Source organism: Parasteatoda tepidariorum, chromosome 1 (genome assembly GCF_982258835.1).
Source record: "Parasteatoda tepidariorum strain Cologne lab strain chromosome 1, Ptep-v5.0, whole genome shotgun sequence".
In the NCBI taxonomy this organism is placed as follows: Eukaryota; Metazoa; Arthropoda; class Arachnida; order Araneae; family Theridiidae; genus Parasteatoda; species Parasteatoda tepidariorum.
In genome coordinates, this window is record NC_141755.1 from 132,034,712 (window position 1) to 132,062,357 (window position 27,646).

Sequence of the window (27,646 nt, forward strand, 5' to 3'; positions counted from 1 at the left end):
AGTTCATGGTTTTGGCGTGATGCCGAGGAAGGTTAAAGATTCTTATTGTAACTTTGATATATATATTTTTTTGCTCATTCATTGTACAATTGCAAATATTTTTCAAAATATCTTGATATTTTTTAATCAAACATGCTTTAAATTGAATTTTTTAAAATTTTTGTTTCGACATTATAAGCTATATCTGAATTTTAATTACAAAGATTATTAGAATTTATTTATCTTCAACTCATGTTTTTAAATTTTAATTCAAGGATGGAAAAAAAAATTATTTATAATTCCATACATTTGATATTGTAATATATATTTATACATTTTACTTAATTTAATATCTCTATTCTGACTATTTAGAGAGATGTCCTTATGGGATGTAACTGGTGGTGGTTGTCTTGATAGTTGCAGTATATCCACACAGCCATTCATGTATGACTTTTTATTATTTGGAAATTTTTCTCATATTTTAAAATGTATTTTTAGTAAGATATTGTTTTCAAATCATGTCTGATATTAAATAAGACTGAAAGGTTGGGAAACTCTTCATTGGGAGTATAAGCTAATTTTAAAGGAATTTTTGCTTGAGGGTCTATTTAAATTTGATGAATCCACAATATCTAAGTATTATGCTATTATTAATAGTTTAGTTATTTCTTTCTGGTAATCTATTGCTTACTGTCTGACATACATATAGTAAAACGCATTAGCTTTCCATTTAAATTGTTGGCATCAGTTAGAAAAATTAATATGGATCTGATGTTAGGGATAAAGAATGTTTCTAAACTATCTTCTCCCCCCCCACTGAACAAATTTATGTGAAATTGGAGTTTTGCTCTACTAGGAAAGGTTAACCCCTTCTCTGTCGGCATCTCATGCGTTCGGCGTTTCTGTGCCCGTATGGTCGGTGTTGCATGCCTTGCGACAAAGAGAAATCATATAATTGAATTCTTTGTTACTTATACACCTCTTTAAATTTTGTGATTATTTTTGTATTTCCGAATATTGCTAAGAAATTGTATCCCACTATGCATGAATGCCACTTTCCCCAGAATTTTCTAACTTTAACTAGTGGGAAATTTAACTAATTTTTTAAATAAATGAGATAACATTTAATATAGATCTGCAGTCAATAAATACATTTTTTTTTTGTGTTAAAAAACGACTGTAATACAAGTGAACTTCAAGTTTAATAAGGTTGCAATATTTGATTTAGATTACTGCATATGATTTATGAATTCATAAAAAGGTGGCTAAAGTGGTGGACGATAAAAAACATTAGGTGCAGATGGGCAACAAATCAGTCATTTTTATAAAAATTAATTTTATTCAAACTGATTTTAAAGTCCTTTATTATACTATGTTAACTAATTATAATTTTTGTGTTTCAGTCTTATCATGTGTCTAAATCGAATAATGTGCGGCTGTTTTGCAATGGTTATAATGCAGAGATTCTTGTAATGGATATTCTCATGTTAGATATTCTATTCACTTTATCCTCACGTGTTAACCCTGATTGGATGAGTGCAATACGCGTCCTGTGAAAAGTCATGGTAAATATGCCACTTGAACTTAACAGAGAAGATAAAAGCTTAATTGTTGTCCAGTTTTAATTTCTTTTCCTTTTTCTAGAAGACATCGTTGTTGGTTTGTCTGCTTCAGATTATATCAAAGTATGGACAATTACTGGAAATGAAGCTAAAGTAATTATATCTTTTTTTTTTTCATAAATAAAATAGTTCTCTGCGGCTAATTTGTGTGGGTATTTTCTGATTTTAATTGTTTTGTTAAATAATCTTGCATAGTTTGTCAAATATGTTGAAGTATAGAAAAAAAATGCAAAATGCTGGATGCATTAAAAAAGTACTCAAATACTTTTTGTTAGCATGCTGAATTGTAAAGCTTTTTTTGGAAGTTGTGAAACTTTTTTAGCATTATAAATATATCTCTATCCAAGGAAGTCTTTTAAATTTTTCTATTGCTTTGCAAGGACTATTTTCAAATATCATTTTTAAAATATGTTAATTTTCACTTCAAGACATCCGACTGGGTTTGATACTTTTTTTTGAAATAGTATTAATTAAAATTTTATTTTTATAAACAAGGGTCCTGAAGTTTTAAGTTTAAATTAAACTTTAAAAGTTCATAAAATATTTTTTCAAAATAATTTTCAAATTTAAGTTTAAAAACTACCAATTTTTCATGTCAGGCAAACAGCTCTAAAACAAATTGCAGTGCATAAATATCAAAATTAATTTTTTTCTTGATCAATAATATTGTTACTCATGTTTTGACTTAAAATTTTTAAAAAATTTCAACTATACAATGAAATGGAACTAAATATACTGTTTAATATTGACTTTCAATAGAAAAGTTCTAAACATTTTTACTTTAAAAATTGATAAAAATAGTAAATTCTCACTTAGACCTAGCTTTTAGTTCAAAACATAGTTAACGTTATACAAATCTGCATACAAAGTTTCAAAAAATTCTAAAATAAACTTTTTTTGTATTGCATGTTAGTGAATTTAAATTTTCTCAAATGCGACTTTTTTTTTCAGAAGATGCATTTAAAATACTAGAAACTTCTGACAGCAAATAGAAAAAAAAATAGTTTTTCAAAAATTTATGTCCGAAATTATATTTGCCTGGAGCGTATTATTTATTTTAATGAAAATTATTAAAATACTTAAAGCATAACAAACAACATTATAGTTTCACTTTAAGGAGTTTACTTCCTTTTCTGTTTTGTCTCTCGACATATGATAAAATAAATATAGCTTCATTTCTAAAAATCGGAGAAAGAGTTTTATTAAAGAGTTTTGGAAAGCTAATAAACAAAAGTTTAAATATTAATCATAATAAAATTTTTGTCGAAGCAGCTAATTTTTTCCCAGACAGATATCTTAAGTGTTAAAATAAAGGTCAAATGTGTTTTTCAGTTTGATGTACTGATTTCTTATTTAATAATGTGAAGTAAAGTTTGGTTTAAGTGTGAGAAAACAACATGATGAGACTGAAATTCAGAAAAAGTTAGAATTCTAGCATAAAGAATAGTATATCATTCTGGATTTTCTTCATGTGCAGACCAAGAAGAAATATAACATTTGCTTGCCCAATTTTTCGAGTATTTATTATTATTTTTTTTTGTAATTATATTAACCATACTAGAGTAATCATACTAGTTTACTAAAGTAAAGCTAAATTGTAAATTGTAATTTATGCCTTTATTGATTTAAAATTGACTTTTGTTGCCTGGCATTTATTTTTCTTTACAACTTATATAATAATATAAATAAATGTTTTATTAGTAATATAAATAAATATTAATGTTTTGTTATATGTTTAATTTGTAGACTTTTAATTTAAGGCACTTTTAGTTACTCTAAAAAAATAATTGGAATGAGAAAAATTAAATTTCATGGTTTATTGAACTTAAGTTTGGGTAATTATTATTTCATGTAGAAGTCTAAATTTTAAATCAATTAAATAACTTTGAGTAAACAGCATTGTTGAAACATAGTACAATAATATTATAATGTTGTTCATGATTAATTTGTACCTTTGATCAATCTCTTATTGAAAATTGTGGGTGGACTTACAGTTGTGACTTACCTTAACTGGCTTGTTGTCAATTATAGATTTTTTGCTGTTATTAATAGATTAGTTGGAGTACATCAAATATAAATTAGGTGAATGCATAAAAATATTTAATTTATTTTATATTTCATTTAATTTATATCTTATTTAATTTATATTTTGCTTAATTTATATTTTGTTTAATTTATATTTTGTTTAATTTATATTGGGAACTTTATATTGCTACTTATATTTTGTTAATAGCTACTTATATTTTTATTCACCTTTTAGGGCGGGGTTAGCAATAATTTTTTTAACTTATTAATTTTATGTTTAATTTTGATACACAAACAATACTAAATATATCCAAGTTATAAGGATGAGGTATTATTCAAAATTTAAGAATTATACTAATTAATAATTTGTAGTGCTTTAATTTATTTTGCAATTTATATAAAATATTGTTTGAATTTTTGTCTTAATTTAAGTGTTTTTTTAAAAAACCTATTTTATTTTAATAGAATGAACCAGTTTATGAAGATGAGTCAAAGCCAATTCGATGCCTGAATGCCCTGAAATTGACCTGTTGTGCTTTTAATCAAAGGACACTTCCTATTGAGTATAGTAAAGTGCGGCAAGCTCACTTCTTATTGTTTGTACCAAATATTGGCAGGTAAATATAACTATAATCAGCTCTGTTGTGTTGTTTCTAATGCCACTTGCTAATCCAGCAAGCCTGCTTATTTGAACCAAGCATATTTAGGGCATATTGTGCATTACTTGTTTTTCAGCTGAGCTATCTGTGGCCAAAAATACGACATCAGTCACTCACACGTCACAACCCAATTATAAATAATCAGCTCTAACACATATAATGTTATTAATTTAAAATTTGTTCATACCTTAAATAATAATTTATTTTGTTGTTGATTAATATAAAATATTTGCTTCCAGTTCATCAATGTATGTAAAAGAGATGAAGTGAAATTCAAAAGCAATTTGTCAAATGTTTTGCCATAGTGAGAAAAATAATATATGCATACATTACATGTATATATTATATGTATATATCTGCGAATAATGAAATAGTGTAATATGCAAAGTCTTTAAATGATTCTAATAAGATCAGTATACAAAGGTTATCTAGAAATCAAGTCACCCACAGCACATTAAAAGAGACAAATTTTATTACCTGAAAAGATATATTGCAAAATATATACCAATATTTCTGTTACTTCTCAACTTAAATATCACTAGAATTGTAACATTTAATAGGAATGGTAAGTAACTTTTTGTAGTCCAGTGTGATCGAAGTGTGCTAGCTGGAAATGGAGTCACCTCATGACAGATTTTTTCTGGAATTCATTATATGTGAGTGAGTGATTTCATAGAGCTAGAGCAGGACAATACCAGCAGTAAGCATACCATGCTTCTGATTCTGAATTGCTTCTCATAAGTTTTCTAGGGTTGCTCTATAACTTTCAGCATTCACCACAGCACCCTCAACAAGAAGTCAACAAACAGAATGCCTTTCCTGTCCTAGGTGACCTTAATTTTAGTATGGATACTGTTTACCTGAATTTCATTTGGCATAGAGGTCTTTTATGTTACCAATGCATCAAGTATTTGCTTGATTTCAGGGATGGCACTTCAGTTCTAGTTCCAGACTACAGATTTTCTATGATACTGGAATACAAAAACATATTGTACAGTATGACCAGTGTTCCTTTGTTAGAAGTAGCTCGAATATTGCTGTATAGATGTTTCCAAGTAATTATTATGACCACATATTCTGGTGTGTAAGTCGATCTGTTATTTTTGATTAGGAAATAGCTAATATTTGGTATGCTGGGTGTATAAGTGGACCACTCAAAAAACCGAAAATAAACATTTTTAAAATTAAAGAAGGAAAAAACATACAAAACTTAATAAGACTGCAAGATTTTGCAAATTAAAATATTTCACATTGATGTTTCTGGATATGATACAATTGTCCTCAAATAAATGCTATGAGGCATCATTAACCCCAGATAACTGAACTTAAATCAGTGTTAATCTGTAACCAATCATTCGACTAATAAACTACGAATTAAAAAGGCATACTTTATTTATTTCAAGCTAATTAGCATAACGTAAGAAAAAGTACATTATTTCAATTAAAAATTGAAATATTATTAAAATTATCACTTGCACTCATGGGAAATGTTAAAAGTGTGCTATTCTCTAATAGCCTTCTTTTAGTATTTGCTTACATATTTTGCCATTCTGCATTTCTTAGATGAAAAGAAAAATTCTGTGTTTGTTTGCAGCACTTTTAGTTGTGTAATCTGTGGGCTTTTCAGTATTCAAAATATCTTTAATGTTGATTTTGATGGACTAAACATTTGACTGTTAGACCATGATTATTGTAAATTTCAAAACGTAGCAAATGTACAGCTCTTTTTATCACTTTTGGCTTACTAATTTTACTAATTATGAAGGTACTGTGAGTAAACTAGGGTAATCACAATATCAACAGGAATTTTCAAAATTGGCATGAGTTGATAGTCTATTAGACAAATGTTTAGTTATATAAGGTCAAGTAAACCTTTCAAGGGTATTATTCGATCAACTTGAAATAAATGATTAATGTAAAGAAAATAAACCCTTTCAGAAACAGGAAATATTCGTACTGTTCCTATAGACATGATGTGTCAAATTTTCTATGTGTTGAGCAAAATGGAAATTCAAATGTTATTGTAAAATATTTTAAAAGGTGCATAAATTCTAATTATTTGGATGGACGTAGCAGATGAAGTAGAATCCATCACTGAGGGAGATCCGTATAATGATACTGTTAACATTACTGAATCCGACTCGTGATGTTCTGAAATATTTAAATTTGTAGCTTTATGATATGTTTTAAGAATTTTCATTGTGTTAAATATTTTGAAATATATTTTATTAAAATAATCTTTCTTATTCTTAATTTTTTCTGAACGTAATTTAAAGTATTGTTTCTAATAAAACCTTAATATTTTAAGAAAATATGATGAAAAAAAATACAAAATTCCCTTTATTATAACATATTAATAGTTTTTGAAAGGGTTGAATTGATACAGAGTTATTCATATCCATCTCATTGTTTATAATGATGCATCACTATTTCACGATCAACAAATGTCCAACTTTATTACTGGTGTATTAGTCAACTCCTAGATTTTTGTAAACTTTTTGTGTTTAAATAGCCTGCTTATACACTAGGATATACAGTATTGTTATAATTTTTTATATGCCTTGAGCAATTTACTCTCTAGATGACTATCATACATTTAGGTAGTATTTATTTAAACATTATGTTAGAGAGCAATCATCAGATTTGTTTCTTTTCTATTGATGTAATTATTTAATGCCACTGACTCATATGTCAATTATATTTTTGGCTGTAAATAATTAATGGCAATACATTTTTATAAAATGTAATAGTTATTTATTGCCAAATGTTTTTGTTGTGCAGATTTAAAATATTAAATCACAAATAATATTTGTTTTCCAAGGTTTATGATGGTGGGGATTTTTCGCTGTTGTGCTCTGCAGATAATCCTCGAGATGAACGTTGGATGGGTGGTGATTTCTTAGCTACTGACAGAGTTTTAATTTTTAGTGATAGTGGAAAAGGATATATGTATAGATTACCTTCCAAGTAAATCATTTAATATATTTTTATTAATTTGCTTTTTGCTTGTTTTATTGTTCTAAACAATATTTATTTATTAGCATGCTGCGAGGAAAGAGTATTAGTGTATTTTTTGTCTCAATTTCAATTTCTCAATTTCGTTCTGCTGAATTTTTTAGTTTCATTAGATAAGTATTTAAAGTGGATGTTTTTCTTACTGCGAGTGTTTGTTCTTTTATGTACTCATCTATCATAACATATAAAATTGTAAAGAAATCGACCATCAGACATGGCTCAAATTTGGTTTGGTTTTTTTTTCATTTAAAGTCAAATTAAGCTTAACTTTCACATTTTAATTTCTACATTCTTGTTGCAGAACTATAAAAGTTTTTTTTAAAGATTTGTCAAATTTAAAATCCTGAGTAGTAATTACATGTTAGTAAGGATGTTATATTTCAGGTTTTTTTCAGTAAAATATGCTGAAAAATGTAAAATTTACTGTAAAATGTACCCGTTAAATTTACTATTTAATCCATATGGAAAAAGAGTTTTAAGACTACGAATGTAAATATTTTCCAAATCAAGTCTATTATCTAAATTATCCATTAAATCTAAAATAAAAAGAGTAACATTATCAAAATCATGAAATTGAAAATGTAAAATTTCATAATCAGTGGAACAATTACTATTATTAAAATTTTTTATAGCACACCTGTGGGAATTAATCCGCTTATGAAATTCAAGACCTGTCTGACCAACATAACACAAATTACAACAATTGCACTGAATTAAATAAATAACTAGTTATTTTCTCATGATCATCTAAAGTCTTTAAAAATTATTTTGCATTTTGTTAATGTATATAGTGCTTAAAAATATTTTTTGAGTGCTTAAAAAGTACTTAAAAGGTGTTTATTTTTTGTTGAAAGATTTGGCTATGCACTCTGTATAACCAATTGTATATCTATGAATCCTTGTTGATATTAGAAATTACTTCCATTAGAGAATCAGCATTCATAAATTTCCCATAATTTTTATATTTTGGACGTCCAGCCCTGTAAATAATAAATCCTAAATAATTATATTGTAATTTGTTTACATTTTGATGCTTTGAAATTTTTTTTGTCCAGCTTTTGAAATTTCATGGTTTATTCTAAGTTTACGTGAACACTATTTTTCTATACAAAATTTTAAATAATTTCAGTAAGTGAAAAAGAGTTACTTATGAAGGATTTCTGCCGAAGTACTATGTTCTCTAAAATTTAATTGTATCTGATTGCAAACACGTAAAACAACTACTTCTCACTGTACAATAACCAAATGTAAACTTATTATTTCCGTAATTGTAATTTTTTGCTGGAGTTTTAACAACTCCTTTCTTAAAAATTTTTTTAGTTAGTAAATATAGCTAATTTCATTTGTATTTTAACAGAAACTGTTTATGATGGATTCAAATGTAAAACCTATTACATAAAGTTAGAATTAAGTGCTGATGGAATTAAGTGCTTGTGGTTCCAGCAGCAATAAAGCTTATGTTTGGAAAGTAAGTTTTACTTATCTCCCACATTTCTTTGAGTTTAAACAAAACATCAAGACAGGTGAAAAAGAATAATTTAGTTCTGGGTGTTAAAAAGGAAAACCTAGAGTTTTCAGGGAAATTCACAATCAGCTATGAATATCCATGGAGTTTTTGCAATTAATAATGATCACTCATTTTAACAGAAATCTTTTTCAATCCATTATATGGCATTACGAAAACTTAATTCATTGATGCTATTATTTTTTTCCCTTATCAGCAATGTAATTTTAAAAAATATTTCTTATTAATAAGCATTATTTCCCCTTTTATTTATTTATTTAAATTTAAGATATGCTTCTTAAAACATTAAATTGATAACTACCAACTCTACTGGTTTTTCCAGTAAACTACTGGATTTTGTCAGTTTCTCCTAGTCAACTGATTTCATAAAAATCCTGGTTTTTGTATATTTTAGAAAATTCCCTAAAATTGGGTAAATTTCCTTAAAAAATCCCACCTGCAATAAAAATTTTATGCAGATTATTGCTTGCTTGAATATTTAAATAAATGTTACTAATACATAATGAAGTGAGCCTCAATTATAAATATTAGTTAAAAAAATTTTTTTGTTCCAAAATATTAAGTTTATTTTCATTCCGAATTTGCTTTTTAAATTAATTAAATAATCTTTTAACTATCTTTGATGAATTAAATGCCTCTTTACTATTCAAAATTATGAGTTAACATTATACATATAATTTCAAGTTCATTTAATTTTAATCATAACTGGAAAATATGATAGTTTTTCTATTTTGATGACTATAAAATCCCTAAAATTTCCTCTGCGTAAAATATTTAGTACACTTTGCGACAATTATCATGAAATTTATATTATTTCGTAAAATCTACTGGTTTTTTTCATATCCATGTTGGCAGCTATGTAAATTATTTAAACACTTTTTGAAATTAGTTTTTTTTTTGACTTAATGATAATGTATTTAATCTACAAAAAATAAAGTCTTTATTTATTTATTTTATTTTTATATAATGAAACTCTTTAGTTACATAATATTGAATAAATTTATGTAGAATATATTAAAATTTTTACTTTTAAAAATATGCTGCATTTATTTTTAATTTTTTATACATTTAAAAGTTAACTCCAAAAAAATAACTCCGCAAAATATATAAACAATAATTTGATAAAATAAATTTTTATTTAAAGACTATAAATGCTTCGCTTTCAGAGGTGTTAGATTTTATTATTAGAGATAATTTGTTTTTAATACATGCAGTTAAATTTCAATCATGGGCTTAGAAATTGAAATTTCATCTTAACGTTCAGAATGTGATGTTAAGCAATTTGGAAAGTTAAGTTTTCATTTATTTTTATTTCTATTACATATTACTAATCAGCCGCATTATGTTAGTGTATGCATGTGAATAATATGTTCTTAAATACTTGACGTAAAACATTATTACCCTTATTTTATTGTCTTGAGATGCTTATGTGCAAGCATGTGTATGCATGACCTAACTCTTTCTTAATAGTTGTTTTGCACTCTATTAACACTTGATATTTGTTTAAATATACTTTAAATGTTATGTTGTAAAATAAAATATGTAATTATTTTAATACTATGGGGAGATTTATCTGGAGTTATAAGTTCAGAAAAGTCAAACTTGGTGCTCGACACAAATCTTATCGGTTGCTTCTTCCAGGACTGTAAGTAACTGGATGAAATGGAAAAAAAACTAATAGAATTGTTCTGCAATAAGTATCATAGATATATTTCAAGCTTAAATTTAATATTCCAGGAATTGACTGTAGTAGAACAGAATTAATTAAATAGTAATATAATTTATTTAATGCAATGGAATTTAAATATAATATAGTATCAGAAAACAAACAATTTTTTCATAAATACTTAAATAAGAAACAATTTATATATATCTGTTTTATATAGAGATTTAAAATCAACATATATTGAAGAGTAGTTTTTGAGTATTCATACTTAACAGTATTTGATTATTAAAAATTAGCATGTTATTTGTAGTTTTAATTTTTTAAGAAATTGGTTAAGTTTAATTTTAATAAGTTTAATTCAGTTTAAATTTTCACTTATTTTGAAAAAAGATCTATTAAATAGAATAGAAATTACTAGTATTATTTAAACTAAATTGCAATTAAAAACTGATGGGGAATTTTTAAAAATTTTTTTTCTTCCATTTATTCTATTTGAGTTAGAAGATACCTCTTTCTTATGGCACAGTTTTTTTCCACTGGAAGAAACTTGTCCCCCCCCCCCTGGTTTAAGGTCTAATGTTTGTAACTGTAGTTGAACCAAGGTATTGATTTCAATTTTTCTCTATTTGTGTTTATCAATAGTAGAGCTATAAGTTACAAATTATTACTGATGTTATTATTAAAATATGCGAATTGCTTATTGTAAAATTTAAATCAATGATTAACGCTTAACCCATCAGAAATATCCATTTCGTTTTTTGCTCATCCCTATTTAATTAATTAATTAATATTTGAAAAAAAAACTGTATTAACATCAACTGTCATCCACTACAAGTTTAAAATAAATGTATTTGAACTTGAGTGGATAAATGAAAAGTATTTTGCTAACGATTGAAATTTTGAAGAAGATAATAATAGGGAGAGTGTGAACTAATAGGAGGAATTGAATAAAATCTTCTCCTAATATAATTGTTTTAAAAAAAGTCTATAAAGTAAGAAAAGTTATACACATATATTTAAGAAAAATTGCAATTTGTGTTTTAGCAGAATTCTTACTTTTTAATTTATTTTCATAATCATGTATCATTTCCTCTTAATCATATTTTCTTAATCATATATCATCAATAATAGAAGTATTTATTGTTATTTAATAGATTAATCTACCTGGTTATCCAAAATGGGAATTTCCGGGACATTCTTCTGAAGTTACTACAGTAGCTTGGGGATCGCATGATGTTACAAAAGTATGTTATTTTCTATGTGTATTAATATATGTCTTTCTTTCTCCAGAAAATTACCTTTCTTTACGTTGAGGGTGGTAACTGCTGAGTAAACCGGTGTATTATTTTTTTCAAATATTTTTTAAGGAGATGTAAGCAATGAGCAAATTTTATGTGCTTAACCCTTTCCACCCGATTTTTGCTGCATTGAAATTTAAGTATTAGAATCAGTTTATGTTAATGTTGACATATTAAAATAAGTGTACTGTGAGTCTAGAGCAGGGGTGGCGAACCTTTATACACCAACGTGCCATTTTTTCTAAAAAATTGCTTAAAGGTCATAGACGTGCCGTCAAATAATTCTGACTTCGTGATTATTGGGAAAATAATAATACTAAATAGTATCAACTCAAAACTCTTTTTTTACATAGAAAAAAGAAAAAAAAACATTTTGCAATGTCTCAGTTATGCACGTAATTCAACTTAAAGTAACATCAGTGTGACTTCTGTTGTTGCAGATTAGATGACCAATAACTTATATTAGGTTGTAAGATGTTAGTTTAAGCAGGACTGTTGATTTTTTTTGCTAGTTATTTACTGTTAGCTTGTTTTCTACGGTTATTAATTGTTTTTTTAGTATTAATTTTTAATTTTTTCATTAATAATTGTCTATTATTTTGTTTGTTTTTTGTGAATTTTAATTTAATTGTTGCATATGCTTCATAGTGTCATAACATTTGTGTAATAACAATTCGTAGTGCAACAACAATTGTGATCGGTGGAGTGCCCAAAATATTCTGTCGCGTGCCATAAATGGCACGCGTGCCATTGATTCGCCATCCCTGGTCTAGAGTTTTCCCGGAAATCTCCTGCGACAATATATCTCAATTGTCTTGAATATTGTAAAAATACCTATATTGTATGGGAATGAAAAATGAAAATAATATAACTGCATAAAATTATTTATTCTTACCAGAAGTTAGAATAGTCTTACCAGATGTTGTAGAAATGAGAAGTTGCTGTTTTGAAATAATCAAAACAAAACCTAAGATTTTGTCTTATAATGTTTGTATCACTAATGGGATGTATTGTCCCAATGGTAATTATGATTGGCACAATATTTCCCACAAAACAAAATGTGTCAGAATTTCTCCATCTGATACTAAATAGGTACAATTATTGCAGTTTGTCTACGATTAGAACTTCCCCCGCCACAAAGTCTGAGGCTGTCTGCTGCTATGGAAGCAAGAATAGCACATTTCAGGATGGGTAGCTTCTCTTCACTCAAGGGCTAACACAGTTGACCAAAAAAAAAAAAGATTACCTTTCTCCCCCCCTCCCTCTTTCTATATCCCTTTCAAAATCTGTCCTAAACCAGGGGTCTGTCCAGGCCAAATTTAGTACCCTTTTAGCGGTACCTTCACAAATTCAACTTTAGGAAAAATTTCACAAAATACTTTTTCTTAAAATTTTATTTTTGTATCCTGTAAGAAACGATAAATCTATACTTTTGTGTTGATTTTTTAATATAATTTTTCATTTTTTACGAATTATGTCTAAATTTTCACAAAATAAGTACCTCTCAGAAAAACCCAGACAGACCCCTGTAAACAATGACCCCATACCCCTACATGAAATAGTTATACCTCGTTACCATAGTCACCCTCGTGGGTTCAGATAAATGGCTAGGGGATTTCTTACTTTAGACAAACTATACTTAATACGAAGAAACAATTTTTTTCTCCAAAATATAGTTGTATTCAAAAAAGTTGTTACCTCAAAATTCAGAAAATACACATATTAAAACAAAATTGACTGACATGCTCACAAACAGAAGTTAGCCATTATGAAAATTAGAGTGTTACCAAATTCCTTTAGTCATATTTTTATTCGCTAATGTCTAAAGAAACCTGAAAACATAAAAACCCATGCAAAATTGGGATCTGTTTATCCATTAGAGAATAAATTTTGATCTTTGAGACGTTTATATTCCTTTTGGGTCGAAAGGGTTAAAAACTTGATTGAAATTTTAGAGGTAAAATATTTCTTAAATATTCAGCATTGCTAAGTTACAAATCTTCACTGCAAACTTAGGTGATGGAAACATTGCAGTCATTGATCAACTCAGTATTTGCAAGGACTAGTTTTACATTCTTATTTTTTCCTTTCAAAAAACCAGTTTTTCCCAATTAAAAAATTTTGTTAAGCAAAAATTTCTAAACATCATCATCAATGTCTGGACAGCCCTGGGTGGGCCTTAAACTTCTCAAGAAGTTTTTTGCAGGCTAACCTTTTTCTTGCTGGTGTTTTCAAGTTTTAGTTTTTAAGACCAAAGTGTCTTTTTCTAGGCCAACTATCCAAATCAAATTCGGCCTGTCTCTTTTTCGTGTGTCAACTGGTCTTGCATTGAAAACTCATTTTGTGGTATGATCTTCATTCATTCTGATAACCTGGCCTGCCCATTTAATTCTTTGTCGTTTAATAAAGTTAATAATGTCAGGTTCATTATATGAGTGATAAAGCTCTAAATTTGTTCTTCTAAACCGCACACCATTTTTTAAAAATTCTTCTAAAAATACTCCAGATCTGTCTCTCGAAGGTACCCAACATAACCTCATCCGTACAAGATATGGTTTTTCTAAATACGTGTAGTTTCTAAATATTTATGAATTATCTCTAAATATGGATAATTTCGAAACATACTTTCCCAAAATCGTAATGCTGGGTTGGGGTCAAAATAAGGGTTGCTAACTTTTTACGCTATTTGAGAAAATTTCTTCTAGTGGTAGCTAAGTCAATCTTTTGATTTATCATTCTTAGTTTTGCAAAATTGAATTTAAAGTTTCTTTTTTCCTCACCGACTGCATGTAAATGATTCAAAAGTTTACAAAAATCCTTGCTTTGTTGTGGCTTCCTCGTGGTGAGGCTTTTTTAAAATGTTGGCAAAATTACCAAAAGCTTTAGTTTTTAATTGTGTACTACCCTATAAGTATGGCTTAGAAGATCAAATTTAGAGCTTTATCACTCATATAAGGAACCTGACATTATTAACTTTATTAAACGAGAAAGAATAAAGTTGAAAGGTCACTCTATCAGAATGGACGAAGACCGTGCCACAAAAAGAATTTTCAATGCCAGACCAGTTGGCAGACAAAAAAGAGGCAGGCTGAATTTAAGACGGATAGATGGTCATGAAAACTAAAAACTGGAAAACACTAGCAGGAAAAAGTTTTGCCTGGAAAATACTTCTTGAAGGCCAAGGCCTACCCTGGGCTGTAGAACCATTGATGATGATGATGACTACCCTATAAAAGCTTTTACAAAAACTGTAGTAGTTGGTAGTCCTGCATATGTAGGTTTTTAAGAACCGAACATCTTTGTACTAAGGTAAAGATTTGCCTATTAAGGGGCATGAAGGAGTAATATCAAGCTTCGAAAGGTTATACAAAAAAGTTACATCAAAAATTAGTTATGTTCAGTGTCTATATAGCTGTGGATATTTCAAGCCATGACAATTCTCTGAGTATATAAACATTTAAAAATAAAAAAATTTATCAATATAATAATAATGGAAATAAGATCACAGAACAACTGAAGTCAATGTCATTGCATAAATCATAAGGTCAGAGAACCCTCATGAATTTAAAATGAATAAAACCACTCGAGATATAAAAATCCAAGACTTAGTTATACAATTTAAAACTAGTTAATAAAATAACTCCGATCAAAAGGGATCGCCAAGGCCAACTGGCCCTCATGAAATTATTGAAACTACTAAAAAGTCCGAAGACCCTTATTAATTTAAAACCCAAAAATTTATAAAATGGTGCACATTAAAACCAATCGTAAAAAAATGCAAGTATGTAAACTTGCTAGGATAATTAAGATAAGAACACATGATCAAAAACCTTAAATATCTCAGATAAAAACCATGAAAAGATAAAGTTAAAAGTTAAATCTCAAAAGGGAAGCAAAAAGTATGGTAATTGTAAAAGCAGTAGCTAAAATGTTTAAAATGTGCAAGGTAAAAAGGTTGATGGCTAAAGCCAATTAAGATCAGAAAGAGAGACACCCAAGATGGAAATCGCAGGTTTCGAGATTATGATAGATATGTTGTCGGCCAGAACAACATCTTATGTACTAAAAGGAATTCTGATTGCTTACGCTTGTACCACCACTTCCCACATCCAAATATTAGTATTATAAATATTTAGATCTATTGGTAAACAGAAGTAATTTTTTCTAAGTAATCATTATTTAAAATAACATTTACAATATTATGTAAGTTCACAATTATTATGTGAGTTCACAATTCACCGCAATTAAATATTTTCTCTTACTGAACGGGCAGATATATTTAATACTATTTTTGCTTGTATCTCATTGCACACGAAGCTGATAAATTATTTAACAGATCTCTTTAATGTAATTTAAGACAGTATAATAATGTCATTTGTACAAAAATAATAATTGCAAAACAGTTAATAAGATTAGACCACTTTTCTAGATAATTTTATCTTAAAATTTTAATGCAGACTTACATTAGAATAATAATAATAATAATAAAAATTCTTTTAGTTTTAAACTCTTGAGTTAAAAGCGTAATAATAATACTACTTGGAAAATAACTTTAGATAAGGGTTAAAAAATTATTTATAGAAAAACAAACCTTTATAACTTTAATTAATTTTATGCTGATGACTACCAAAACAATATGGAAATGATGAGGAAAAACTGTGTGTGGATCCTACCACGTGATTTTTCTGCCAATAAAATTACGCGGTCAATTGAAAACCATTAGATTCTTATCTATAGTAAGACAATATAGTAGATACAACATTTTTCCTTTAAGTTGATTATATATATCAGGGGTTTCTAACTGGGGGGCCGCATCCGGCCCGCAAGGCTTTTTTTTTGTGGCCCGCGAACTAAAATATATCAGTTGTCATTTTTTTGCGGACAATTTTTGTAAAAAATCTATATGGGTTGAAAATACTTTTCTCGCTAATAAAAACCTAATTTTTTCGTTTCTGTGAAATTTAACATACCAAGGGTTCAAAGAAATTTTTTTTTCAGGTTTTGCACCCAGGAAAATATTTATTCAAATACAGAAATAATCGTTTATGTTGCTCTTTTTTATTTCATTTTTTTGTATTTTTTTTGTATTTTGTGAACATAACTTAGCATGTGCGTATCAGAAATTTTCTCGAAGAAATTCTCCAATTTAACTTTTTGAAACCACTCATTTTGGACGAAAATATTTTCACACACATTTGTAAATTTTAAATTTAAAATGTAAATATCTATTCTCTGGTGGTTGCAGCAGACAAACCTCAATTTTCTCATTGAATATTTTGTGTGCTACTATGTAAGTTTAATACCTTAACATTTAGATATCTGTTGCACATTAATTGTTTAATGCATCGGTGCACATTAGGTTATTGTAGTCCGAATTTTTATTATTTATTTAATGTTTTTTAAAATATTATTAATAACAATGAAATATTTTTAAAAATCTACTTCTTATTTTAATTTGTAATTCAATACTTTTGTTTTGTACAACTTGGTAAAACTCTGACAGTAATATTTAATGTTCCTTCAAACATAAAAGCGTCCTACAAAAAATTTTGATAAAGTTGCGGCCCGCCATTTGATTTGTGTTTTTAATTGTGGCCCCCGGCCTCATGCAAGTTGGAAACCCCTGATATATATGATGTAAAATTATAAAAGATTGCATAGCATTCATTTTTTATATGTAGTTAGTTTATGAAAATAGAAAACTTATGGTATAGTATTCTGCTTACAACATAAACATATTTAATCTTTTTTAGATTTAGAAGTGTAAATAGCATTTAGCTCTCGCCTTTAATTATTTATTATTATTATGTCTAGTAAGCAAGCACAAGTTGTGAACTTCTTTTGTTATAAAATAAATACCCAAACTTGAGGATATGTATAGGGTGATAATATATGTTGGCTTATTATCATGAGTTTGCATCTAATATATTTAGCACTGTGGATAAAGTAATCGATCAATTTTATTACTGAAAAAATTTATTTAAAGATTTTAAAAAAATATATAGTTGCAGTTAATATTTTAAAATTATTAATGGATACTAAAATTTATTTGAATTTCATATTAACTCACAAAAATCAGGGATTGCACATGGAAAATGAAAATGTTTGCTAAAAATCTGTAAGAAGAAGTTAATAGCCTAAAAATATTGAAATTTTTAGGACTTTTTGAATGTCGTATTCTTTTTTATTAATTTTTTTCGTACAAAATTGTTCATATTTCTTCCCTATATTGAAGTTTTATAAAAATTTATTAATTGTAATATTTTAATAATTTTTTAAGATGCAATTATTATTAAGATGCAACAATTATTATGAGAATTTTGAGTTATTTTGTGGATGAAAGCTTTTAAAACTAACTTTTTCAAGGCATGTGGTTGGTTTACAATAAACAGATTTTTGTTGAAAATTCTTAAAATTTTTGAATTCTTCAGTGTTGCCACAGGCGACTAAAATGCAACTATTTTCAGCATGAGGTGACTATGGCAACTTTTTGTGCCTGAAAAGGCTAAAAAAGCAACTATTTTCAGGAAAAAGGAGACTATTAGGAGATTTTTCTGTACTCCTAGCAATGTTTTTTTTAGCATAAATTGGGTTGAAAACCTGCAACCCTGCGAAATCTTCTGAACATACTGAATTTCTTTTCTTAAAAAATAAAAAATGTAAAGTAAAAGTAATAAAATTTAAAAAAATTAAATAAATAATTAAAAAATGAGAAATTTTCAATTGCAAATTTGAGTCATCACTTTTTAATGCGTTCAATTTGCACAGATTCTATCGTAAGTCTATTTCGTTTCTCGATCGCCTTTTCAACTGTTTTTGCTACAAAATTCTGCACGATTTTAAAAAACCCAATTTTTAATACGATATTACAATGCATGAGTTTTTAATTTGAGTAATCACTTTTCACAATATATATATGCTAAATCAATTATGGTAAAAGGGAAAACTTCTTAGAATAAGTGTTTTTTTATGTAAAAATTTAGTGCTAGAACACTAACGTTTATAAAAAAACTGATCTTATTTACCACCAACTTGACAAAATGGATCATGGTGTATGACAATTATGTCATTTAATAAAATTTTAGTCTTATTTTGGTTCTTATTTAGGCAACTATTCTCATAGTTTTTGGCAACGATTTTCATGCTCTAGGCTTCTAAAAGCAACTATTTTGTTCATTTTTTTTCTGTGGCAACCCTGGAATTGGGGCTCTTTACTTTGAGGGATTCCATAGCTTTCTTCAAAGTTGACTTATTGCATAAGAAAACTTGCATACTGGTTTAAATTTCAGTGATTAGATTTCCGTATTGTAATCTATCGGAGAATAATCAATCGCTAAGTCTTGGCTGTTTCCGGTGAGCTACCCGCGAGATACTAAATGAGAACATGATAGAAAGGGACCAACTCGAAAGGTATAACTCTAAGCCACCCCCAAGCAAACAACGTTGTTTTTTTTTTTAATTTGCAAGTTTAAAATCTATTTGGCACTTTGGCCATTGCAGTTGGCGCTCCAGATCCTGATATGGAAATATTCCCAGTATTTCATCATTCAAGTTGTTGGTTAGTTTAAAATTTATAAGAATTAAATATTTAAGGATCCTAATTGTTTATCAATATAAAAACTAGATGGTAATATTAAATTATAAATGCTTGGTTAAATTCATCATCTGGTGCATTCCTAATTTTCAATAATATCGTGGTTCTTTTCAACCACTTTCTGTTTTTTTTAAATTTAAAGTCCTATCAGCGTTTAAAAATACCTAAGTACAGGTAAACATAACATCTATAGAGATCTCACTGATTTTTATAAGCATAGTACTTTATGATAGGTTTCTATTGCTGCAATTAATATTTTATTTGTGGGGTTGCAGGTTTGATATAAGTTGAATCTTTTAAATTTATTATGTTAACCATGTATGAAAAAGTTTAAATAAATTTTAAGTATTTTGTCGTTTTTTTTTTTTTAGTTTTTCAATTTTAAGAAATAAAAATTCTTATCTATTTATGTTTCAGGTACAAGACATCAAATGTTGTATTACTATAATGTAATGACTATATGGTTACTTTTTATTTTTCAATGGCAATTCAAGACGTTGACTTTGAAATGACTTCAGAGGATGCAGATAATGCAGCTGAGAAAGAAAAGGCTCCCAAAGTTGATCTCGAAGCTTTATCACTGGCTGGTAAAATAATTTTTTTCTTTAGTTTTTTTAAACTGTTAATTTTAATATATCAACTTGAAAACACTTGGAGTAGTTTATTGTCAAATATTTAAAAACTTATGACCTTTTGTCTATATGTAACAATATTTTTTTGTATTTCTGTTTGCATAATTTCATTATTACTGATAGTGTTTTGACTCTAACATGACTATTTTATGAGGTTTTTTTAAATTTATTTTATTAACTTCTGAGTAGGTATGAGTTTAAACAGACAACTTTTAATATTAGGCAGGAGTTATTTAATTTATAAGTGCATAATTGTAAAAATCTAAACTATCAATAATGAATTACTTGTCTATTATATATACTGTTGTTGTCATATGCCAATTTCCAATACTGACAAGCCACTTTTAAGGCGAAAGGTACATGCTTCTTGTTTTCCAGTTGTGCCATCTGGGGCTAAGAATTCTGCCATGCAGATATGTCCTAACCCGTTTTACAGGGAGGACACATTCATACACCATTCATCCGCAGGTTGCAATTTTGACCTAAACCAGAGCCTGTCACCCTTTCGTACAGGGGGGGGGGGTGGGTGGAGTGGAACTCTTGACCTTTAGGGCATGGGCCCAACGCCCTTCCAACCAGGCTATCACGGCCTTATATATACTATATGGTGATGCCATCAGAGGCATTATATATTTCTTAAATTTTAAAATTTCAATTGAACCACTTATTTAAATTTCAACACATTTTATCAAAAATAGTTATAAATATTTTATTTTCTTAACAATCAATGTAGTGGCTAACTTTTTAATTCAAATACAACTGTAAAACTTATTAATTCAATGTGCAGGTTCTGCCACTGTTCCATTATCTGTGCCTTTTATGGATGTTAAACTGCATGTTTGAAAATTTATAACATCGTTATGGCAGCAAAGGTGGGATCTCCAAACTCTCAATAAGCTACAAAACCAATTTGGACCATTTGCCTGTTCTGCACCTGCGCAGTTCAGACATTAAACTCACTCGACTGCGAATCGCTCACACCCGGTTAACACATCTTCATATGCTGTTCGGAGAACCTCCTCCAGTACCTGTAACGTTCCTCTCACAATTCATCATATTTTAATAACGTGTCCATGTTTTAATCAACATCGTTTAAAGTTATTTGGTAGTTCCATTTTATGCATTCAAGATTTGTTGGATGACATTCACCATCCTAACATTTTTGCATTTTTACGTGTCGTTGGCATTTTTAACAGCATATAAAAGTCTTAACACATCTACTGTTTTATACACTCTTGTAAATATCTTACCACCTTTGTACATTTTACTCACTTCATGCTTTTTATACTGTATTCATACTTTTTATCTGGTTTTATTCATACCTTTTATCTGATTTTAATTAGATTATCTTGTCTTAATCACCCACTAGTACTATTTTATCAATTATAATTGTGATACAATTAAATTTTGTATGCACCTAGGTTTTTAAATGAATTTACCGTATTGTTTGGCGCAGCATGTCCTCATCTGGACCTTGCGCTACTAAACCCTACATTCAATTCAATTCATTAATTCAATGTCACAACTGCAATGAGTATCATATTCTATTTTTAACTCAATATTCTTTAAGCTACACTATTTCTCTTAACCACAAAAATCTTTCAGTTAAAGGGGTATATTATTTCTATCTTTTTTTGTGTGTGATTAAGATGTATGAAAATTATTTTATATTAATAATGCAGGGTTAACTTTGTATTAGTTAACTTTGTAAGGTTAACTTTGGGTTAAAATATTTAGTATGTTTTAAAACAGTTAAAATTTCTATTTTTAAAATAAACTGAATTTTTCCTTTGTCAGTTAATATTTTTATTGCACTATATTTTGATACGTAATAATCCTTCATATAATTACCACTTAATATTTTTTCTTTCAACATTTTTAACTTCTCAGTTTTCATTGTTTACTTAATTTAACAAATTTTGTTATTCAAATTTACAAAATACACAATAAAAATATTTATTGTTAGTTCATTAAATATCAAAATCAATTGAATGTTCAATGGATAAGATTAGAATCTATTCTTAATAAGTGATTAATTCAGCTGCAACATTTATTTATGATGTCTTTCTATGCAATATTTGTTTATAAAGTTAAATGTATTTCTATATAATGTCTACATGTGATTAATGTAAGTTAAAACAAGTATTTTAAAAATTTAATATTTTTTTCACAATAAACAATAATAAATTGATATAGAAGTTTAATAGACATACATATGAATACATTATTCTTATATACCTATACGATTTCAGAAATTTAGAGCAGGTCAAAAGTTTGATAATTAATTTTTAAATAAATATCTCCTTTTGTTTTAGATATAAAGGAACACCTGGTTTTCATAGAAAAGTCTGTAAACTCAAAAGAGCCAAGATTCATTCTTAGAGTTGTAAGAGCTCTTGTGTCTATCAGGAAGAGCTTAACACCAAAGCGTAAAGTCTTTTTTATTGTTCATTCGTCTCAACAAAAAGATGTACTGCTTGGTTTCATGAATGAGGTAAGTTTTTAATTTCATTGATACTGAATTTCTTTATGTTTTAAAATTAGTTTACAATTTTATTTGAAACCAGTTAATATTTTCTTTACTTGGTCGCTTCTTTATTACATTTTTATAAAAACAAAATATTTCAAAAAAGCAATTATATTTTCTAATATTTTATTATTCTAAGTATTACATTTACTGGAATACTGGATTTACTGGAATACTTAAATACAGGAAATATTGTTTCTTATTTCGGTCTTTTAAAAAATGGTGACCACTCAAAGCGTAATCTATGGGATATTTAAGGATGATATTTCAGTTATACTAAACTATTTCATTTACTATAGCATCATTTAAATATGTTCAGCGGCTCCTTTTTTCTTTCAAACTTTTCCCTCTATTAAAATTAGTATAGTTAGCTCAATATGACTGACGCAAGAGAACAGTAGTTGTTATGTTTCCTCTTAATATATTGTGCATAATCTGCATAGCAAAAACACAAGGAATTTTTTTCTCCATATTTGAGTAATTTTTTATTATAAAGTATCAAAATTTTATATTATTAGGTATATTTATGATGAACATAAACATGATAAAATGTTAAATATTTTAACATTATGAAGCTATAACTGCTCCTATTATGAATGTCACATGTCATGCTAAATTTTTATTTCAGCTTTTGATGTTTTACTTTGAGATTTTTTTTTGTGTTAATAAACAACCACTCATTTACAAAGTTAATATATGTTCTGTTTTTCCAAAAAATTTACAAATTTACAAAAATATTTAAAACAATTCTGTAAGAAAAAAAATTTTGCAGAACCATTATTGCTTCTGCAGAAAGTTTTTGTTTCTGTAGAAAATGTTTTTTTTTTTTTTTTTTTTTTTTTTTTTGGTAAAACAGCTTTTGTTTCTGCAGAATCTTTTTTGGGGACTTTTGTATGTGGCAAACCAAAAATTTTTATTTCCCAAATAAAAAAAATCTTTCTGCAAGAACTCAGTCGCTTTCTGCGACAATGTCGCTGTGTCGCCGTGTTTCTGCCACAGGGCGAAAATGTATTAGTTTTTATAAAGGTTTCCTGTAAGTTTGATTTTTTTTAAAAACTGGAATGGTAGTTTTTAAAAGCTAAAAATAGTAATATATAGGTAAATTAAAATAGTAATAAGTTTTTATAGTAAAACATTAAAATGTAAATAATTAAAATACAACTATACAAATAATTAAAAAGTTTAAAAGTGGTCACCGCTTGAGAATTGTAAGGAAGTGTCCGCTTGTTTCAAATTTTTTTGTTGTCATTTTACGGTCCTGTGGATTTAGTCTAGCTTGAATAATAAACAGTTATGCATTGAGGAAAAAATTTTTGTTTTGATCTCTTCTCAAGAAATGTTTAAATAAACATAATGAAAAGTCACATACTATTATTTAAAAAGATCGTTTATAATCAATTAATTACTTTAAAATTTATATCTCGAACTTCTTTTATTATAACTAAAAATATTTTAATTTTTCAGGGTTTTCCATTATTTGGGATGCAGCATGAACAAGTTCGTTACTTTTTGTCCATTTCTTTTGTTTATTATTTGATACCAATTATGTGTTTTTGAATTTTTAAAAAATGTAATTCTAGAATACAAAGAAACATGGACAATCAAATTAACCTTCTGTTAGACGCGGACTTGTTTTCGACATGGGTAGTCGCGTTGCACCTATAAGGTGTTTTTGATTTTTTTAAAGTCAAGTGACATTTATTCTAGTTTAAATAGTTAATTGTTACCTAGTTAAGATTCTTTAGATAGATAAAGTATCAAAAAACTTATTTAATTAGTAAAGTATATTAAAAAACTGTATCACAAATAATTGCACAACATAAAGAAAAACAAAGAAGAGTAAAATTGTAAAAAAAACATTGAGAGTTTTGTATATCAGAGCAACTTATTTTAATATCACATGTTAGTATAAAAATATTATCTTGGAGAGGCTGTCTGATGCAGAACTACCTTCATGCGAACAAGAATTTTTGCTACAGGTCTTTACAAATTGTTGTTTCATGACTAAAACATAAGTATTTTTCTCAGGTAGCACAAGTATACTTTGTATTTTTTCATTGTTTATTTTTTTGACATGGCTCGCACATTTTTCTTTTCTTGGCTTGATTTTCAAACAGTGAATTTTCTGCGGCTTGAGAAGTTTGGTTTCTGTCGAGATTTCTTCACTATCTGAAATCATAAAACCATCTGCCCGTTCAAGGCTAACGCCTACACACATAACTCTGAGTGAAAAATAAATCCACAAACTCCTCCATTTTGAGATGCTGGACAGTAACTCAAAATATTTATAACATGCCAAGTCTGGCACTTTTATAGATCACCCATACCGAGTTCTTTTTAGTTGAGGTGATGTTGCTGGCTGTTGTGGTACAGATGGTGAGTCAGTAGTGGACACTGGAGCCTTCTCATGAGTTGGTAAAATTTCTTCCCAAGTTTTCGCAAAAGTATCAATGACTTCGTTTAAATCCAAGCTTGATGCGGTTTTGTTTTCAATTGCTTTTAGCGATAAATGTCGGAGTCGAGTTTGGCCCATATTACTTTTTAAATAATTTTTTATTATTTCCAATTTGCTAAATGACCTTTCAGCTGCTGCAGAAGTGACAGAAATTGTAAAGAATAATAACATTGCTGTAAATACTTCAGTTAGGTCGCATTCTAGCACTCCATATTTGCTCATTATTTCTTTACACAATTGGTGAACAGTCCGTGCTTAAGTTAGTTGAGGTAAAACTAGGTGGTAAATATTAATAAATTGAAGTGAAAAACTAGGGCCTATTATATCTGAATATTTTCTGTGGAATTCGTCACACTTTTGTAATAAAGTTGCTTCATCAACATGTAATAAAAATGTTGGTGTTAGAAAATCGAATGTATGACAGACTGCACTCATACCAATAAAACGTGTATCTAATTGAGATATTACTGTGTCTAGTACATTATTGAAAATTTCAATTTTAAATATTTTTTCTCGGTTTGGAAATCGGTGATCAGCAGCTAATTCATCAAAATGTTTTTTTAACTTTTCTTTGCCGTTTTTCTTGAAAATGGGTATCAATACCATATTTTCTTGCAGTTTTACTGCTTTGCTTTGGTCTCTTTTTGCTTTGGTCTCTGCTAAAAATTTACTCGCCTCGCTCAAATTGATGTCGCATTTTTGTAAACTTTTGGATGCATAATTGATGTCGTTCAATACACTGTGCATGAATTCGCAAAGCAACACGAACTCGAAATTTAGCATTTTTGTTTTAATACTCTCTGCTTCTCTACGCTCATCTTTATTAGGACTCCTTAGAATTATTTCTGATAATGCTTTGATAATATCAAAATAACGAAGTTTTATTGCAGATATCGTATTGACCCTACTGGACCATCTAGTCGGATTTAGTTTTTTTAGCGTGGTGTCCGATTCGCCAGTGAATTTTGACAGTAGATCCCAACGTTGGATGCTGTTTCCGAAAAAGTTATACAAATCTTGCAACATTGCGAAAAAATCTGTATTTCCACACAACTGCTAACGACATCATTTATCACCAAATTTAAATTATGAGTGGCACAATGTACATACTCTGTGTTAGGCTGGATATTTTTAATATGTTTTTGTACACCATTATACACACCACTCATCACACTGGCTCCATCATAGCCTTGCCCTACACATTTTTTTAAATCAATATTTTTGTCGATAAATAATGTTGTCACTTGGTTGACTAAATCTACTGCGCCATGTTTGATAGCTGCATAAAAGCCTAGAAACACTTCTTTTACTTCTATATCAATTGGCTGTCCATTTTCCGATCTGGTTATTACTGCATACCTCACAACAATGCTTAGCTGATCTACCTTCGATATGTCCTGTGCCGTATCCATTATGATGGCAAAAAGCGGTGACGCTCTAATTTGTTCTAGTAGATGGGTTTCGAGTTTGGTCCCCAAGCTCTCAATCATTTCATTTTGAATTGTTGCACTCAGATATCTTGTAGATCCTAAAAACATAAAATAACACAATTTCAAAAAAGTCCTGACATTAAACAGTTGGTAATTATAAACAAAATAAAACGATAAAAAAAAACTTAGATATAATTATTATTACTTTTGGGCATATCCAAAACTTGCCGCAAAATGTGATCATATCGGGCGACAAGCTCTACAAAAGACAGAAAATTTCCATGGTATCCTTTCTGACTTAAGTCTTCTTGATGTCCTCTCAAAGCCAAAGAACTCTTTACTAGGGTAAGTACGATATCGAATAACCTTTGAAGAACCATTTTCCAAAATGATGCTTCTTTGCGAATTTCATTTTCAATTCCTTGTCGATAGTATTAGTATCGTTTTTTTTCTCCAAAATTCATACACAGCACATGCTTCCGAATGGCCACTCGAACAACTGTGTTGTTTAATTCTCTCTGATAAATGCTTCCAATCTCGAATTCCCGTACACCAAACATTATTCCTTTGTGAAGCAAATAACCAGCAGGGTTGACAATAGGCAGCGTCTAATATTTTGGAATAACGCAACCAAAAACGATTAACTGGCCCATATTTAGAACACGAAACGTAGTACGATTTTGAAAAACACCTATTGTTCTGGTTGATGTCTGTTGGAAAAGGTTCTGAAGGCTGTAAAGACCCCATATCAAGAATTTGACGTTTTTCGTTATCACTTAATATCTTGTTCGGGAAGTTTCCCAAGTCATAAGAAGATTTGTCGTACACATTTTCGAAAAATGTAGAGGTCTGTGGTTCCTCCAAACCCTCCACTCTTATGTGGGTCATGCAAACATCATCCACGTTCACATGATCGGCGGCGGAGGTATCTCCAACTGCAATAATTGTCGAATCTTCTTCAGTAGGCTTCTCAACCAACACTGCAGTTACCACATTATTTGAGTCACTATCAATAAAAATATTTTGGCCAGATGTACTTGCAGAAGGCTGACTAAAAAACTTGTCAATTTTGGCAATTTTTGTTTACTATCTTCTTTTTCTTGGCGTTGTTTGCGTTTAAATGCACCACTGGGTTTCTTCTTTTTATCTATAATTTTAATTTTCTAACTTATTTAAATAATACAATATTAGATTGTGCTCGAGTAGGTTGGTACTCACT

The 27,646-nt window shown here is 28.4% G+C and overlaps 2 protein-coding genes and 1 long non-coding RNA gene across 3 annotated transcripts; 2 read left to right on the forward strand and 1 right to left on the reverse strand.

Moving 5' to 3' along the window:
• Positions 1-359: 359 nt before the first annotated feature.
• On the forward strand, positions 360-7,328 carry LOC147816974 (uncharacterized). The gene is made up of 5 exons (XR_015428651.1): positions 360-423; positions 1,383-1,544; positions 1,624-1,694; positions 4,092-4,243; positions 7,107-7,328. It is a non-coding gene; the product is annotated as an uncharacterized LOC147816974 (long non-coding RNA).
• A 4,319-nt stretch (positions 7,329-11,647) lies between these two features.
• On the forward strand, positions 11,648-24,152 carry LOC147816975 (26S proteasome non-ATPase regulatory subunit 3-like). Its single transcript, XM_087157586.1, has 5 exons — positions 11,648-11,735; positions 19,801-19,970; positions 22,331-22,509; positions 24,007-24,039; positions 24,123-24,152. The coding sequence occupies exons 2-5, from the start codon at positions 19,844-19,846 to the stop codon at positions 24,150-24,152; spliced, it is 369 nt and encodes a 122-aa protein (XP_087013712.1). The 5' UTR covers positions 11,648-11,735; positions 19,801-19,843.
• A 707-nt stretch (positions 24,153-24,859) lies between these two features.
• On the reverse strand, positions 24,860-26,807 carry LOC147816976 (zinc finger MYM-type protein 1-like). The gene is made up of 3 exons (XM_087157588.1): positions 26,633-26,807; positions 26,108-26,525; positions 24,860-25,079 (listed from the first exon to the last, which is right to left on the reverse strand). The coding sequence occupies exons 1-3, from the start codon at positions 26,805-26,807 to the stop codon at positions 24,860-24,862; spliced, it is 813 nt and encodes a 270-aa protein (XP_087013714.1).
• Between the last annotated feature and the right edge of the window lie 839 nt (positions 26,808-27,646).

Excerpts from the sequence above, each read along its gene's own strand:
- LOC147816976 (XM_087157588.1), bottom strand. The coding sequence starts at position 26,807 with ATGGTTCTTCAAAGGTTATTCGATATCGTACTTACCCTAGTAAAGAGT. Across the intron at positions 26,526-26,632 it reads AGTTTTGGATATGCCCAAAA|GATCTACAAGATATCTGAGT; the intron begins GTAATAATAATT and ends TTATGTTTTTAG. Across the intron at positions 25,080-26,107 it reads AATATCCAGCCTAACACAGA|TAATATGGGCCAAACTCGAC; the intron begins GTATGTACATTG and ends TTATTTAAAAAG.
- LOC147816975 (XM_087157586.1), top strand. The coding sequence starts at position 19,844 with ATGGTTACTTTTTATTTTTCAATGGCAATTCAAGACGTTGACTTTGAA. Across the intron at positions 19,971-22,330 it reads CGAAGCTTTATCACTGGCTG|ATATAAAGGAACACCTGGTT; the intron begins GTAAAATAATTT and ends CTTTTGTTTTAG. Across the intron at positions 22,510-24,006 it reads TGCTTGGTTTCATGAATGAG|GGTTTTCCATTATTTGGGAT; the intron begins GTAAGTTTTTAA and ends TTAATTTTTCAG.